Source organism: Colletotrichum truncatum (genome assembly GCF_014235925.2).
Source record: "Colletotrichum truncatum strain CMES1059 chromosome Unknown Contig_0009, whole genome shotgun sequence".
Classification (NCBI taxonomy): domain Eukaryota; kingdom Fungi; phylum Ascomycota; class Sordariomycetes; order Glomerellales; family Glomerellaceae; genus Colletotrichum; species Colletotrichum truncatum.
In genome coordinates this window covers 473,595-488,932 of record NW_027222406.1, presented here as the reverse complement: position 1 = coordinate 488,932, position 15,338 = coordinate 473,595, and the positions used below count along the sequence as shown (strand labels likewise).

Genomic DNA, 15,338 nt, shown 5'->3' with positions numbered 1-15,338 from the left:
CAGGTGGTTTCATGTGTGAGTCGAGATTAGGTGCTGCTTTTGATTTCCGCGAGGTTCGAAAAGGCGCATTGTGACATTGCAGCTTCTTTGGGCTGCGGCGTCGGCATACGGTGTGAGGTTAGAAAGATGCCTTCGGGTTGCGAGCTGTGCTTGCCCGGGCTTTTGCTCTGTACACCCGGAGTTATACGAGGGCCTTGGACTTGGTGGTGGGTTTGAAAGTTAGTTACGAATGCTTTTTGGGAACTTTTGGAATATCAGCCGGCCCACTTGGCTAAAGTGTTACTGTTTTAGTGATGGCATGTTGTGGGAATAATGTGTTAGTATGGTTTGCAACTGCTGAATGAATCTCGCCTACTGTGATGTTAATTGTTAGGTAGCTGCTTTTGTTTTGGGGGGAAACGAAACCCACTACTGCAGCATGGATTTAGATGTGTTGTAGAGTGGCCAGTCCTGTATTAAATGTTTCAAGTCCTCAATTGTGCGGCATTCGGTTATGTGAATTGAGTTGTACGTATAGCCCTGTTACTGAACCTTGAAACTTAAGCTGGCTACCCACCACTGTAGCAACATGGTTCCTATAACCTCTTGTAACTCTCGTTAGATCAACAACACGGGTGTGATTGGGAGTTGTTTCGTTTTAGTGGGTGAACCCAGAAGCCTCTGATCGTGTGAGTAAAGACGACAAGGAGGGAGTGTAAGGAACGTATGGGGAGCGGTATGGTTGCCAAAAACGCAACACCCAGCGCATCAGAGTTTGCGAAAGTGACTTTGGGAGGTATGAATCAAATTTTGACTCTCTTAGAAATCAGTCGTGGGTATAGTTGCCTCCAAGGGCTCGTTGCTGTGGCTCTGTAGAAGAGTTAAGGCGACGCCTTTGAATATAACCCAGGTGACAAGTGAAAAAGCGGTTCCTTGGTGACGATGTTTCCAAGATATGTATAAGTTGCATTGTCTGAGCGCCAAATCAAGCAACCCGAAGATACGGAGCAAATGCCCATTCCCCTTGAGTACATCTTTGGTTCTGGCTCAGTAACCTCAAGCTCGTTACCAAACAGGTGACTTCTAAACGAAAACGGCAGCCCAATCCAGTGGATGATAACCGTACTTTTTTTTCTTCACCATGGGTAAGACAAATACAAAATAAAACCACTATCAAGAATGACAATCCCACATAAGTGAATAGAAAAGATATATCAACCGCTGGTGAGGTTTCAAATATCTCACGCCAATTGTACCACACCTTTCCATAAAGTTTCCGCAGTTGCTGTCGAGCATGTTTATCAGTGTTGTGTAGGAGAGCGTAGCCACATAGATATGGCAATACGTAATCTCAACCTAACTGTCTGTAACCCCTATGGTGAACTATTTGGAGGCCCAATCGTATACTTTGGTGAAATGCTCGAATTTAGGCGGTAACGACGAAGAGATTGCGGGACATACAAAGCCAAAGCACTCCTCAACTTCCAGCACTAGACTTCACAAATATGAGTACGCTTCAAGGGTGAGGTGCGCGTAACCCATGATGGGGCTGGTGATCTTGTGCCTTTTACTGAAGCTGCGGATCGATGCTATCAACGTATCGCTACTGACGGTTCGGGGCTAAAATGATGACCGAGATGATGGAGAGCTGGGTATCCTCATCGCCTCCACAGATACAGGCGGAGACTTACGGATGCTTGAAGTTTGAATAAACACATGTTAGTGAGCGCCCAGCGGAGTTGTCAAAATGGGGATTTTATAGGCGATGAGACGGCAGGAGGAAGGCAACACGTTTGCTAGAGATGTATTTACTACCCCCCACATCACAACGACGGCATTGAACAATTTCTGCCGATGGTTAAAGAACTCAGGTCTCCTGCTGTTGGTGATCCTCGTCGTATTCAAATATCCAAAATAGCATGAGCAGGTGTGAGACCTGAGATCTTGTGATGCCCCTTGTCACGGACTACTTCAACTGTCAACTAATTTTCAGGGATATGTCTTGCGAGGCCTCACGTAAAGCCAGAACTATTTCCTACAAATATACATTAGCCGAAATATCTCATGGTTCTTCTCGCACTTTAGGGCAGAAACCAAGCAGTCTCGAAGAGGAGTTGAACGCTTTGGCAAAGGATGAAAATGAGCGTCACAGCCATGATGGAAACCCTAGAAATGGCCGTCTTGAGACTAGTATTAGTGTTCCAATTGAACAAAGAAGATCATTTCAAGGATATAATGCAGTATTAGAAGGGAGTTGATGATATGTCCACGTCTATTCTCCACTAAGATTGAAGTTGAGTTTGCCGGTGTGACGGCCTTCTCACGAGTACCTTTCTGTCGGACCCTTGGATGAGCCATCTCTTGCCCCCACACAAAAACAAGGGAGCCTCAATTCACTTATACATCTAAATTTGACACAAAGTAGTGCAACGGGCTGACGGAGACACTTCTGAACCATTAAATCCAGCCATTTCCGGATTGCCGTGCACAGATAGCAGCTTCACGCAATTTATTGGCCCCCCTCCCAAAATAACTATTGCATGGCAACGGGCAAAGGCGAACTATACATTTCCTTTGGTTAGCACTGTTGTTAAACATCCCGTTGCCAGTCTGTGTTGTTTCAAGAGGAAACAATCTTGCAGTGAAATCTTGTGCTGACGAGGCCGAAATACTCTGTTATTGGCCGCCTGTCTCTTCAACAACTGCTTTGACCTACCCCCTGTGTTCACCGTAGGCATGGAAAACATGGGGTTCCAGCGGCCTAATAGATTGACAAAATTCTAAACAGTCTGCTGGTGATCGGGTCCGCTCCCGAACATCCATCCACTAGCCCCCCTACGGTTGTTTGTATGTAACAGGAAACCACACAACATCCTCTAATAAGCCGCGATAAAAAAAATAGTCTTGAGAATCGACAGCAACAGCAGAACTCAACACCAGAATCTTACCTTCATCTGACCAGCTAAAGAGCCAACAGGGTATCACAGTCACGTAACAACAACTAACCTGAATAACATGCTTGCCGAAGAGGACCCCCAGACTGGTATATGTGCTGGTTGGTCCTGCACCCGTTCCCATGACAACTGTTTTCACAGGACTCCCAAAGTAGGTATTCTTGCTAACTTTTGAGGGTGACCTAGCTTCGTATTTCCCCGAAGTAGCATTTATTAAAGCAGCAAGGGCTCACGGAACTGAACAGAACAAATGCTGCGCGAGCATGTGCTTAGAAAGACCACATTCACCGACGGAGGAAGGGGGCTCGACGGGGGGTTTTATCATCTTGCAGGCCTAAAAATTTGGGAAATCGGCTTTTTAACACAATGTAGTCTTCTGATTATACCCATCTCGAAATCATAATCGCTCGCAATTATCATCATATAGAACACGTCATCGTCCATCACCCGTCTAGAGCCTACTAGACCTACTCTCATCCATAATGGCACCGCTCATCACAGGAATCTGCTGCTCGCCCATAACCAGTTCCCGCCCGCCCTTGGTAGTCCACCAACCAACGCCAATGGTGGCCCGCTCAACATCTAGTTCACCACTGACGAGTAATTCCCAGAAGCGGTCCTTGACAGGCTGACGCATAATGGGATCTGAAATCTCGTTAAGCGTCTGCGCCGTGAACGTCAGCCAGTTGTCAAGAAGAGACAGCGGCAGAAACGGTAGCGAGTCGATAAGCGTGAGTACAAGCGAGCTCTGCTCTGAGAACGGCTCCTCTGGCGTCAAGCCCTTCTCAGCCTGAGCGATGGCGTCCTGTGTCAGGGGAAGAGGAGCGGTGTCTGCGCTAATAGCTCTGAAGCGAACCATCTCGAGTAGGGTCTCAGAAAGATGCGGGTCTGTGAGAGAGATTGGGAATGGAGGGGAGACGATCTGCATGACCGTCTTGAAGGCAACACGAAATTGCCGCGTTGAAATCTGCGAAGGGAAGGAGGTGAAAAGTGTGTCAATGTAAAAGGGCACCAGGTTGATGGTCAATGAGTCATTGTGTGGGCATGACAGAACAGACAGTACGGCACTGTGAGCGGCTTCGAAGAGCTCGACCATGGTGGACGTCAAGGCGCCATTGTGAGTGAGGTATGCCGTCGCCGGCTGAATGATGAGCGTCTCACAGGCCTCAGTGGGCACATTGAGAGGCAGGTGTTCTGCCACATTCAGATAAAAAAGGTCCAGGGTTCGGTCAAGAGCATAAGAAGGCACCGTCCCAGCATGAGGAGGCTTGTTCTCGGATAAGAAAGCGACGCAGGCATCCGCGAACTGTGCCACTATGTCGAGAGATGTAAGGTAGGTAAACTGGTAGGCCCGGAAGGCGCTGGACCCTTGCCTCGAAGAGATGAAGAACAAATTCCTCAGGGTGTGTAACGATTTTATTGCGACCTGGGGAGCCATAATGTCGTTTCTCATACGGGGGTCTAGGAGGCTCCGCCCGACAATGGTTTGCATAACTGCCACCGTCGCGTACAGTGTCTTCCTCAAGACCTGAAATAACGCTGGCCATGTGCTCTCCAGGGTGTTTTGCTCCAAGCGCGCTGTTTCCTCGGCGGCATCAACTCCCGAAAGCGGATTATGCTGCCATTGCTGCAGCACCTTCTGTGTGAATTCCATCAGGGAGTCCTGGGCCTGGAGGACAATTGCCGAATCGGTCGCATTCGTGACGGCGAAGCCCGCCAGTTTCGACAACGGGCCCATGCCCCCCATGAGCGGCTTGCCCTCAATAGACTGCAGCAGCTGAAATGACGGGGAGTTGGGAGACCACTCAACTATCTGACCGTACTGCTTCACGTCTTTCCTAATATCGTCCAAGAAGCGGCCGTCCTGGAAGCCGTCCTCTCCGGTGATGGCCAGCACGGCAATCGGCAAAAGTGCATTGCAGTTGATTCCGCTCTGATGAAATTCAGAAAGGAACGGGAAAACATAGTTGAGCGCAAGCACAATCGACGCCGAAGCAAATGAACCGTCCTGACGTTCCAGTGCGAGGTTCGTGGCAGTAACGATGGCTTCTTCCAGAGTGTTTCGCAGACCCCTCGACAGTGACTGCCTATCGTTTCCTTCCATGCCCATTAGGATTCCCGTCAGGACGAGCAAATGCTGCCACCTGTTGGACCGATCGTCGGCACCTTTTACAACAGCTCGCACCCAGGCATCACTACCGAGGCCTCCACCCTGCCGCGGCCCGTAGACGTTCTTAGCATTGTCGATCTCGTTCTGTCGCACCCGTATCGCGGCGCTGTTGTAGATGCTAATGATGCGCAGGCTCGTCCGCAGCCCGTCGCGCCGATGCCAGATCGCGGGCGCGACAAGAAGTTGGGAGGTGAGGACGCCGAGGTTCAGCGGATTCGACAGCGACGTCAAGAGGTTGGTCGTCGAGCCGACTATCTGGTCCGTCTTGCGGTCATCGTGGACGTTTTGATACAGTTGCAGAACCGTATTGAGGAGTCTATCGGCCGGCATGATGCGCTATACTTGCATCAGTTCATGTGAGAAGGACTTCTGGGGTGGTCAAGATATTGTCGGCTATTTGAGAGTAGAAAGTGTCGTCGTTGTGTCGTGGTGGCTATGATCGACGGCGCTGGTGCCGATGGCAGGACGTCGGAATTGGCGTGGATGTTTTGCCGAGGCACTTTGAACGCCCCTAAAGCCACACCTCGAGCTCCTGCACAACTGCGCCATCCCTGCAGCACCTCACCCTCATACCTAACCCCAGCAACAAGCGATTGGTGCAACTGCAAAACCTCGAAGCTCAACTTACCGACCTTCAACGCATTTTAGCCTCTTGTAGCCGCAGGAAGCTCGTCACCATGTCCTCGCGTGCGGAGAATTATCCGCCGCCAAATTACAAGGTGCCGTCGTTCCCTAGCATCAATTGGCAGCTTCGGGACTTTACCGATGACCACCGCTGGAGTCTCTTCTACATCCGCGACATTTGGCGCTTTACCGTGATATGGACCTTCATCATATACGCTGCCGTGCACATGGGAGCCGCCGCCATCACCATCGCGATGCACACTAATAAACGAGGATCACTGACGTACCTCTGGGCGGTACCTTTGCTGTACGCTGTTGTAGCGGGCGTGCAGGCGCTATTCGCTGGGAGCGTCGTAGGTCTCATGTAAGTGCGCTTATATTCTCTCGACTGAAAGTCGTGTTGCTGATATTGATTATGTACAGCCTTGGAGCGGTCTACAACGCGGGATACTTTTCCATGTCAACATGGGTTCCCCTTCTTTGGGGTGTCATCAACGTCCTCGTCCTCATTATCTCGTCCTTCTCCATCCAAGGTGGCCTCTAAACGATACATATACGGACGCAAACATACAAGAAGAAAGATATAAGGCTTGAAAGACTACATGGTAGAGCTATAGTTTATGTTCGTCGATAACGCAGTAGCCCCGTCATCTCCATTCGTCGGCTGCGATGGCACGATCTTCTTGATCACGCGCGCCGGGTTACCAGCAACGCATACATAATCGGGCACGTCTTTGGTCACGACGCTCCCGGCGCCGACGGTTACGCCCCTTCCGATAGTCACACCCGGCAACACAATGACATTGCCGCCGAACCAGCAGTCTTCACCAATGGTGATGGGCTTCCCACTCTCGGGCCCGCGGGTGCCGTTACGCAGTGTGGGATCCAGCGGATGTGTACCGCTGTAGAACGAGCAGTTGGGCCCAATAAGGGTGCGCGAGCCTACTGTGATGAGGCAAGTGTCGATCCATGTGCTGTTAGAGTTGACATATACGTTGTCACCGAATCTGGCGAAAGGCGCGTAAGAAGACGGGCACTGAAGACACGAAGGGGATTGGTTCACACAAACTTTACGTTGTAGCCGTAGTCCATCTTTATCGGGGCATCGATCCATGGGTAGTCCTCAAGTAGGGCGTCGTCCTCGTCGCGGCGGGTACGCGGTGGAGGGAGAGGAATTGTGTCCCCGTTGATACTGTTCCGGATTAGGCTCTACATCTTGGACGGGGAAGTGAAGCCGAAGGGGAGCCAGGGTGCTGGTCGCCCAGAAAAAAATGATGAGATCGATGGAGGCGCAGACACTCACTCTTTCCACATGCCCACAAGCGTGCGGCGGCTCACGTCACCAGCATTGTTGAACCTAGCGCATGCCGCCTGGCAACGTTTCCGATCTGCGATCAAGTCCGGGGTAAAGGCCCAGTACAGCTCGCCGTTCTTCATCCGCCGGCGGTTCTCTTCCCTGTCGATCGAGCGGATATCCATAGCTGTTTTGTGCATGTATGCGGTTGCTAAGAGGGAAAGGGGAGAAAAATAAAGTGAAGGCTTGTCAGTGTACAGGGCAGGTAAGTTGTGAGCCGACTTCCGTTACGGAGGGCGGTCAACGTCAACGTGTTTACTCGGACAGGCAAGGGGACAAGGGACCAGGTGAAGCGAAGCGAAGAGAGATGGTCCGAAGAAAAAAAAACCCAAGACTTTTTGTAAACCAAACAAGGCCCTCTGATAGCCAGTTCCCCGGGATGTAATTGCCGGCCGTTTCGAGCTACGAATAGTTTATCTCTATGTCCCTCACTCAAGTGACCACCCCCCCATGGTCAGAAGCAAGTCGGTGAGCCCGACACTGTTCGAAAAAGGGCCGTCAGTCGTAAGCACCTTGCCCCAAAGCGCATCGAACACCGCAGCGGGGGCCCACGCACTTGCGTCATCCGCCCCTGACTCTCGGCCCGCGCTCACGCTTGGCCTTACCCGTCCCAGCCGTCTTTGCTTCCACACAGCAGCTTTGGCAGTGCTGTACAGCAGACACTCTTCCCCAAAACCCACTGTAACCGGCGCGCTTTTTACTGTTTCCTTCACCGAGGCGTCGTTGTGAGAGACAACATTGCATCTGGCGTTCTCGTTCTCGCCTGCCCAGGCTGAAGTGGAGCCTCTTTGCAGCGGACACACCCCACAAAAAAAACCCAACGTCCCTTTCTTTCCCACCTTCCTGTTGCTGTCAAATTTTGAGCCTCCATGCTGGTCTTATCATGATTTGACCATTACAGCGCAGCCCGAATCCGCCTTGCAGGGAACAGAGACGCGGAGAGTTCACTACCCATTTTCTTCCCTCCCACCCCCTAAAACTCCGACTACACTAAAGAGGAGGGGCTGCGAATCCGATCCCTTTTACCCACTCGTCCACTTCTGCGCTATGATCCGAAGTTGAACAGAGTTGTCAGGAGGGAGAAAAAAAAAGTGTGTATAGAGACAGTGTCAAGCTGTGTTCATGCATGGAAGGACGGCAACCTTGAGCTAGAGCCACCCGCCACTCATACCGTCCTTGCTTGTCATTGTCACCTCCTTAAGCCAACCCTCCTTTAGCCCCTTGTCCTTTCCTGGGACTCTGTTCTTTCCGCGTCCCGCGGGCCCCTCCAAGGGAACTTTCTCTCGACTCTAAACTCGATCTCGCGTTACTGGTCAATCCACAATTTCTCAACTCTCAGATTGCATCATAAGCCTGTGCAGCCACCCTGATCCCCCCTCCAAATCACAAGGCAGGCCACACAATGTCGAGCTTTCGTCGGGTGTAAGTTCCAGCTCTATCCCTCGGTCCCGCGCTGTCCTCAGTCCGCCCGACCTTCCCCGTGAAATCTCCGCCCTCAGGTCTCTACCCTCGTCTCTTTCCCCCCCTTGGCATCCGAGACCTTACAGATGTTCTCTCCCCCCCTCCTTCCGCTCATTTCAGCCCCTCAACACCATAACCCCGCCATCGCGATGTCTTCCCACTGGAGGCCCGTGAACCCCCTATACCATGATTCAACCAGACTTCTATCCCACCACCACAACAATGCTTCCCCTGCGCCCCAATCACTCCCCGGTTCCCTCACATCACATACAACACTATCAGTAGCTGACATCGGACACAGCGGCGCCCGCCCCGAGTCCGAGAACCCGGCAAAGGACTACTACCCTCGCCAGCGCAAGTCCTTAGCCGGCATCGCACTCCGCGCCTTCCTCCTCGGCGCAGCCAACCTCTTGGGCGTTCTCTCTACCATCCTTATCCTGTCCTTCACTTCATCACCGCTCTGGCGCCTGCCCTTCTTCCTCGCCTCCCTCTCTCTCTTTCACTTTCTCGAATTCTGGACGACAGCGGCCTACAACACACCACAGGCAACGGTCTATGCCTTTCTCTTGACGGCAAACTGGCCCGCCTACGCAATCGCCCACGCCACCGCCTTCATCGAGTGTTTCCTCACGAACCTAATCTTCAGGGACTCCGTCTGGGCACCCTTTGGCTTGAAGCCCCTGCTGGTCACAGCCGGACTGCTGCTCGTCGTCGTCGGCCAGGCTGTGCGCTCGCTGGCCATGACCACTGCCGGCGAGAGCTTCAACCACACCGTCCAGCACTACAAGGCCGAGTCGCACACCCTCGTTACGACCGGCATCTACGCCTGGTTCCGACACCCGTCTTACTTTGGCTTCTTCTGGTGGGCCATCGGCACGCAGCTGGTCATGGGTAACGTCTTCTCCCTTTTCGGCTACGCAGGTGTCTTGTGGTACTTTTTCTCCAAAAGGATACGTCACGAGGAGGAACTACTTATCAGGTTCTTCGGCGACGACTATGTCAACTACCGCAAGCGCGTCGGGGTCATGATCCCTTTCTGCAATTGATGCCGGACTGTTGTGTTTTCTGTTGCTCAAGTGTCGGGATGTGTAATATATAACTGTATGAGTGTTGTTTTAACAGCGCCATTATTAATTTTCTCTAAAACCCTAGTGGATATTTAAACAGAAACGCAGGCATAAAAAAATGCCTGTCTTTGCAACAAAACCCATTCAAGAACTCCTGGGCCACGTCATCTGCCTGCTCACACTGCCGTACTTGGCCTGCCAGGCATAAAAGTACATCAATGCGGCAAACGGCTGTCCTAGAATGGTGAAGGAAACCCAAAAGATGCAGTTGCCAATCATCCGACCTGTGGGTGACTGCATCTTCTCCAGAGGGGTCGTGATGGCGATCAGAGGGAGCTGGAAGAACATGCCAGCGAAAGCGACGCCTGATTGTCATTAGCTATAGAGCCGTGGTAATGTGCGGGCTAGGCTTACCAATGATGTTGTGAGTCGGCACACCGACGAGAACCTCGTGGAGTACCGCCGAAGCAAAGAATACGGCAAGCTGCGCAGCCCTAGGGCTCCATCCACGGCCGATCAAGGGAGAGTAGACGTGGCGCTTGAAATACTGGTAGACCGGCTTGTTCCACAGACGCCAGTAGGCACCAAGACTCTCGCTATTCCACCAGTCCTCGTAAAAGCATCGATCCCCAAAGCGGGTAACTTCGGCGAGGGCGTTGAGAAATGATTGGAAGAGTGCGAAGAAGCCTGCGAGCCAGATGACCAGAGAGATCGTAGAGAGCTTCATCAGCCGCTCAAGAATCTTAGGTACGTCCAACGAGGCGATCTTGTCGAGCGAGTTGATCAAGACAGGGGCGGCATACTGGGCACTGGCAAACCAAATGAAGACGCTCAGACCAAAGACTTCCGCCATCCGCTTGCCGACGAACACCCATCTAATCTTTTCTGTCCTCGGGTACGCAGGCTGGTAAACCAGCGTCGGTGCCCACCAGAAGTATGCCAAATTGCCCATGGTGATGTTGTTAGGGTACGGGCACTGCTGGTAGATCTCAGGCATCGCGGCAAGTTCGCCCTTAACGGGGTGGAGGTAAGCGTGTCGCAGGTCTCGGTTTGTGAAGGCGTACGAAGCTGTTTTAAGCCAGACGATGATGGCATGAAGCTCCGTCAGGGTGCCGATTAAGGGGTGGTGGATGTGGAAGTACACCACGTATGTCGTGATGGCGAGGGCGAGGGTAATGTTGACGGCATGGATCCAGGCAATGACCTTCCAAGTAGAGTTGAATCGAGCTCGCTGGTCTGCTGTCGGGCTGGCAGCGCCATCCTTTGACTTGGCCCGCAAGCCTCGAGCCTGCTGAGCAGCGGCCAATTCGATCAGGTAGGCGGCGAGGAGATGGCAAGGGATTAGGAGGTATAACCCAACACCGAGAAGAACATCTTGCCGACGGAAGTCATGGCACCCAACGCAAATCAAGACTCCATACTATGATGTGTCAGTTGCATATAGCGAGAAGGACTGTACAGCGGCGCCTACCTTTTGTATGTTCTCAATCATCAGACGAAGATTACCAACAACTGCACACACTGTTAGTTAAGGTCATCAAGCAGTCCCGGCGTTGTTCGACATACTTAATACAATTACCATTAAGTTCCTGAAACCTAAGAAACTGGGGGCGGCGTTGGAGTCATGGCTCAAAGTGGAAGGGCGCGATTTGTGGTGAACAGCAGCGACGTGCCTGTACTTCCTCTGCACTGCTCTCCTTAGCTCCTCGACTGAGCGCTGATTCTCGGATGCGGAGGCGGGTGTTGTGGCGGGCTTCGTCTCGGATGTGCCATTGTGTGTGTGACGAAGGGATGAGCTCATAGCTGAGCTCTCGACGCTCGTCACCGTAGCCGTGTTCATGGCTGGCGACACGTCCTGAGAGTGAATTGCGAGCACGCGAGAATGACAACAGGGAGAGGTACGCAAAAGTGAGGAAGCTCAATGATGAGGAGGGGAGAACCGGGTGAAAGTTTAAAAAAAAAAAGGTGAGGGGACTCAATGATGAGGGAAAGCTGTGTATGTATATGCAATGCAGGGAATAAGTGGCAAGTGCGATAAGATATCGGAGTGTAAAGGTAAATGTAGGCCAATATGCACGACGCCAAACCAGGCTCGGTCGGGGAAGGAAAATACGAATTGACTTCGTAGCCGGCGTTTCCAAGGGGAGACGCCTGGCGCTCTCGATTTGATCCAAACTCTCCAAGCCAGTAGGGAAGCTATCTGGATGGTAAGCGCATTGGCGTTGGACCTGGATTGGATGAGGGGCAATTCGCACGAGGGGGATCGGAAACAGCAAAAAGAGGGAAGGGGTACGTCAAGGCACAGGCCAGGGGGGAAAAACAGGTGGAGGAAGCTAGGCCGACGCCATCAGTCCCTTAAGCGTGGGGACTCGTTTGTCGTTGTGGAGGAATGATGGAAGACGAGGTGCTCTGACGGCAGGAATGCAGACGTCGTGCAGTGAGACCAACCGACACCGACAGAACTGGGGAAAAGATATACACAGAGACAAGATGTAAGACAAAAGAAACAACAAAAGAGAAAATGGGAGACAGGAGGCGAGAACTACGGGAGAGCTGGATGATGGCACGGTCCCTAGGATGGGAAGATTGGAAGGGGGACCTTGAGAATGCCAGGGCCGCTGAGCCTGTCTGGTCTGGATTGCAGTGCTCGGCAGGAGGCCAGCAGGGCTAACCAGCAGGTCCTCTCACGTCCAAATCACCTTACGCCGTGCTAATGCTATAATGAGAGAAGCGCATGCATGCAAGCCAGGGGTGCTACGGCTCCACGGGTAGTGACGGCGATCCCCGGTGACAGTTCTGAGTGGTCGAATATGGGGCCTCGTGGGGCGTGGAAGAGAGAAATTAGAGAGGGAGCCGTGGCTGAACTCTATCACATGCAAAAATGAAAGGGGGATACCATTTTCTAGGCTAACAAAAAGAGGACGGGTCATAATTAGTGCCTAATCATCACCTCATTCTCCGGCGTTGATATTTTGGGAATCGCACCTGACAGATGTGATGGACGGGGGGAAATGGAAGAAAAAATGGAAATAACGTCAGGGTCCGATGTTAGCCCGGATAAGCAGTTGAGGCGCCGATAAGCCAAAACCGCGAAGCTAACGCAGGAAAGCACGCTAAGAAAAAGCTATCGGCGGATCACCATCCAGGTCATGTGACCTCGAGGAAGCTGGCCTGGCCTGTGCACGCGTCGCGGTCATTTTCATTGATTGGCGATTGCCTCTTGGACTGAACCATGAGAATGACCGTCCATCAACTTACGCGATTGGCACCCAAGATAGAACTCGACGACTGACTAATAAACCCACCCCCTCTTACAGAGTACTCAATTTCTTACTACATATATCAGCGCATGAAAGTTTAAAGATGGCGTACGATCCTCGAGGGGATCACCACGACAGGCGAGGGCCGCCCGGAGACGGCCAGGAGGGAGGCTTCGTAAGGGCCCGAGGTCGACGTGAGTTGTTTCTAAATATCAAATAGTATTCTCTCCTAAGCTCTCTGAACCAATGAACTTGCCTGCATTTCAAGAAGCTGAGCTGTTGCGTTCTCTACTTCTGCACTCTTTGCAAGACCTGAGACACGACCTAGATACATCAAGAAGTTTCATGCTGACACCTCACTGTTAGGTCCGGTCACTGACTATGGTTCAACTGTTGCAAATTGGATGCGTCACCGCGCCCCGGTAGAAGGGGACGTGTATACTGGAGAGGTCGAGCGGCCTAGTGCAAGCTTCATCATTGACGCAAGTCTTCTCAGGCTCGGCAAGTTTACACCCTGCTAATATCAACCTAGTTCACACCACCTGCAGCAAGAAGGACAGACCCGGGAGACACAATACCAGTGAAGCACCTTCATTCATCACTCAATAAGATCAAGCATCCCATCAATGTGGTGCGATGGACGCCAGAAGGTCGTCGCTTGTTGACCGCCTCCAGCAGCGGAGAATTCACGTTATGGAACGGCACGGGGTTCAACTTCGAAACCATTATGCAGGCTCACGATTCTGCCATTAGAGCACTAGCTTACTCTCACAACGATGACTGGCTCATCTCCGCTGATCATGACGGCAGCGTCAAATATTGGCAGCCTAATTTCAACAACCTCCAAAGTATTGCTGCGCATAACGACCCGATTAGAGACCTGGCCTTTAGCCCGAACGACTCCAAGTTTGTCACGGCGTGCGATGATTCGACGTTGAAGATCTTTGATTTTGCAGGTGGAGTGGAGGAATCAGTTCTGAAGGGGCACGGCTGGGATGCCAAGAGCTGCGATTGGCATCCGACCAAGGGCTTGTTGGTGTCGGGTTCAAAAGACCATGTGGTTAAACTCTGGGACCCTAGAACAGGCCGATGCCTGACAACCCTTCATGGACACAAGAACACCATCACCAAGACGTTGTTTGAAAGGGTGCAGGGAGACTGCCTCGCAACGTCAGCAAGAGATCAAACTGCTCGCGTCTTTGACCTTCGAATGATGCGAGACATATGCCTGTTGAAGGGACATGAGAAAGACATTTCAACAATCGCATGGCATCCTGTTCATTCGAATTTTCTTAGCACAGGTGGTCATGACGGCTCCCTGTACCACTATATTCTCGACGAACCAAACACGCCGGCAGGCCATTCTTCTATCGCACCATACGACAGCGCAGACCCGTCCACGACCAGCGCGCAGACCATCTACCCAGCCCACAAGATCCCTTACGCACACGACTTCGCCATCTGGTCTTTGGACTGGCACCCTCTTGGTCATATCCTGGCCTCCGGTTCCAACGACCGTATTACAAGGTTCTGGTCCCGAAAACGGCCGGGCGATGCCGACGTCTTCCAGGATAGATATCACATTGGCGAGGCGGCAGCCGAAGCTCAGGGAACCTGGGACCGCCGTGGAAACCGCCGTCAACGGCAGGAGGAAGAGGAGCAAGAGATGGAGGATGAAATGGATGGCCTTGTCGACCAGAAGATGCCTCTCAAGCAACCCATGGTCCCTGGTTTCCCAGGTCTACCTGGTCTTCCCGGTCTGCCTGGTCTATCTATGCCACAGAACGGTTCTGGCGCTCCTCCAGTACCCCCACCGCCTATGATACCCGGCGTCGGCGCAGGCGGCGGAGGTCCACCACCACTCCCCTTCCCTCTGCCCGGCCTGAACGGCGCGCCACCACCTCCTATCCCGCTGCCTGGCGGCATCGACCCAAGCAACCCTGCCGACCTTGCCAAGATTGCTGAGATGATCCAGAAGGCCGGAGGCACGATTCCTCCCCCGCCCCCTGGTAGCTTTGCCCCTGGCCTAGTCCCGCCACCCAACTTTGCTCCACCCCCTGGATTCCCTCCTATGCCTATGCCGCCTCCAGGTACTGACCTTAACATGAATGCACTTGACCCCCGGGGCCTTAGGAGGGCTCCCCTTCCAAGCCAGGAGGAAAGCCTGAAGGCGGAACAGCGGCGAGGTAACTACACCAGAGCGCGATAAGATCCGCAGGGTGAAAATTATGAAGGGGCGTGAGAAAAAGAAGGCATGTAAAAGGATGAGATGGAGAAGGGGCGGTGTTGATACCCTAGTGTTAGAACCGGACTTGAATAACACATATGCGGACCCGGCAATACGTTTGCTGGTACACCTTCTACTACATATATCACGCAATGTTCCTTAGAGGAAAATTCGCTTGATCGTTTTTTGTTGCTTCCGAGTGAGGGTATAGTATGATCAAATGCCAAATAGACTCTACAGGA

The 15,338-nt window shown here is 52.4% G+C and overlaps 6 protein-coding genes across 6 annotated transcripts; 3 read left to right on the top strand and 3 right to left on the bottom strand.

The window, feature by feature from the left end:
* Positions 1 to 3,384: 3,384 nt before the first annotated feature.
* On the bottom strand, positions 3,385 to 5,433 carry CTRU02_212678 (peroxin 8; the record flags this gene model as incomplete). The annotated part of the gene is made up of 1 exon (XM_036723491.1): positions 3,385 to 5,433. The coding sequence occupies one exon, from the start codon at positions 5,431 to 5,433 to the stop codon at positions 3,385 to 3,387; it is 2,049 nt and encodes a 682-aa protein (XP_036584767.1).
* Positions 5,434 to 5,780: 347 nt separating this feature from the next.
* On the top strand, positions 5,781 to 6,271 carry CTRU02_212677 (uncharacterized protein; the record flags this gene model as incomplete). Its single annotated transcript, XM_036723492.1, has 2 exons — positions 5,781 to 6,091; positions 6,151 to 6,271. 2 exons carry the CDS (start codon positions 5,781 to 5,783, stop codon positions 6,269 to 6,271), a joined length of 432 nt encoding a protein of 143 aa, XP_036584768.1.
* A 54-nt stretch (positions 6,272 to 6,325) lies between these two features.
* CTRU02_212676 (galactoside O-acetyltransferase) lies at positions 6,326 to 7,221 on the bottom strand (the record flags this gene model as incomplete). Its single annotated transcript, XM_036723493.1, has 3 exons — positions 6,326 to 6,734; positions 6,797 to 6,919; positions 7,031 to 7,221. 3 exons carry the CDS (start codon positions 7,219 to 7,221, stop codon positions 6,326 to 6,328), a joined length of 723 nt encoding a protein of 240 aa, XP_036584769.1.
* Positions 7,222 to 8,483: 1,262 nt separating this feature from the next.
* On the top strand, positions 8,484 to 9,588 carry CTRU02_212675 (prenyl cysteine carboxyl methyltransferase ste14; the record flags this gene model as incomplete). The annotated part of the gene is made up of 2 exons (XM_036723494.1): positions 8,484 to 8,503; positions 8,844 to 9,588. 2 exons carry the CDS (start codon positions 8,484 to 8,486, stop codon positions 9,586 to 9,588), a joined length of 765 nt encoding a protein of 254 aa, XP_036584770.1.
* Positions 9,589 to 9,753: 165 nt separating this feature from the next.
* CTRU02_212674 (MBOAT family protein) lies at positions 9,754 to 11,449 on the bottom strand (the record flags this gene model as incomplete). Its single annotated transcript, XM_036723495.1, has 4 exons — positions 9,754 to 9,974; positions 10,024 to 11,029; positions 11,081 to 11,121; positions 11,176 to 11,449. 4 exons carry the CDS (start codon positions 11,447 to 11,449, stop codon positions 9,754 to 9,756), a joined length of 1,542 nt encoding a protein of 513 aa, XP_036584771.1.
* Positions 11,450 to 12,972: 1,523 nt separating this feature from the next.
* CTRU02_212673 (polyadenylation factor subunit 2) lies at positions 12,973 to 15,078 on the top strand (the record flags this gene model as incomplete). Its single annotated transcript, XM_036723496.1, has 3 exons — positions 12,973 to 13,063; positions 13,236 to 13,351; positions 13,402 to 15,078. 3 exons carry the CDS (start codon positions 12,973 to 12,975, stop codon positions 15,076 to 15,078), a joined length of 1,884 nt encoding a protein of 627 aa, XP_036584772.1.
* Positions 15,079 to 15,338: the final 260 nt, after the last annotated feature.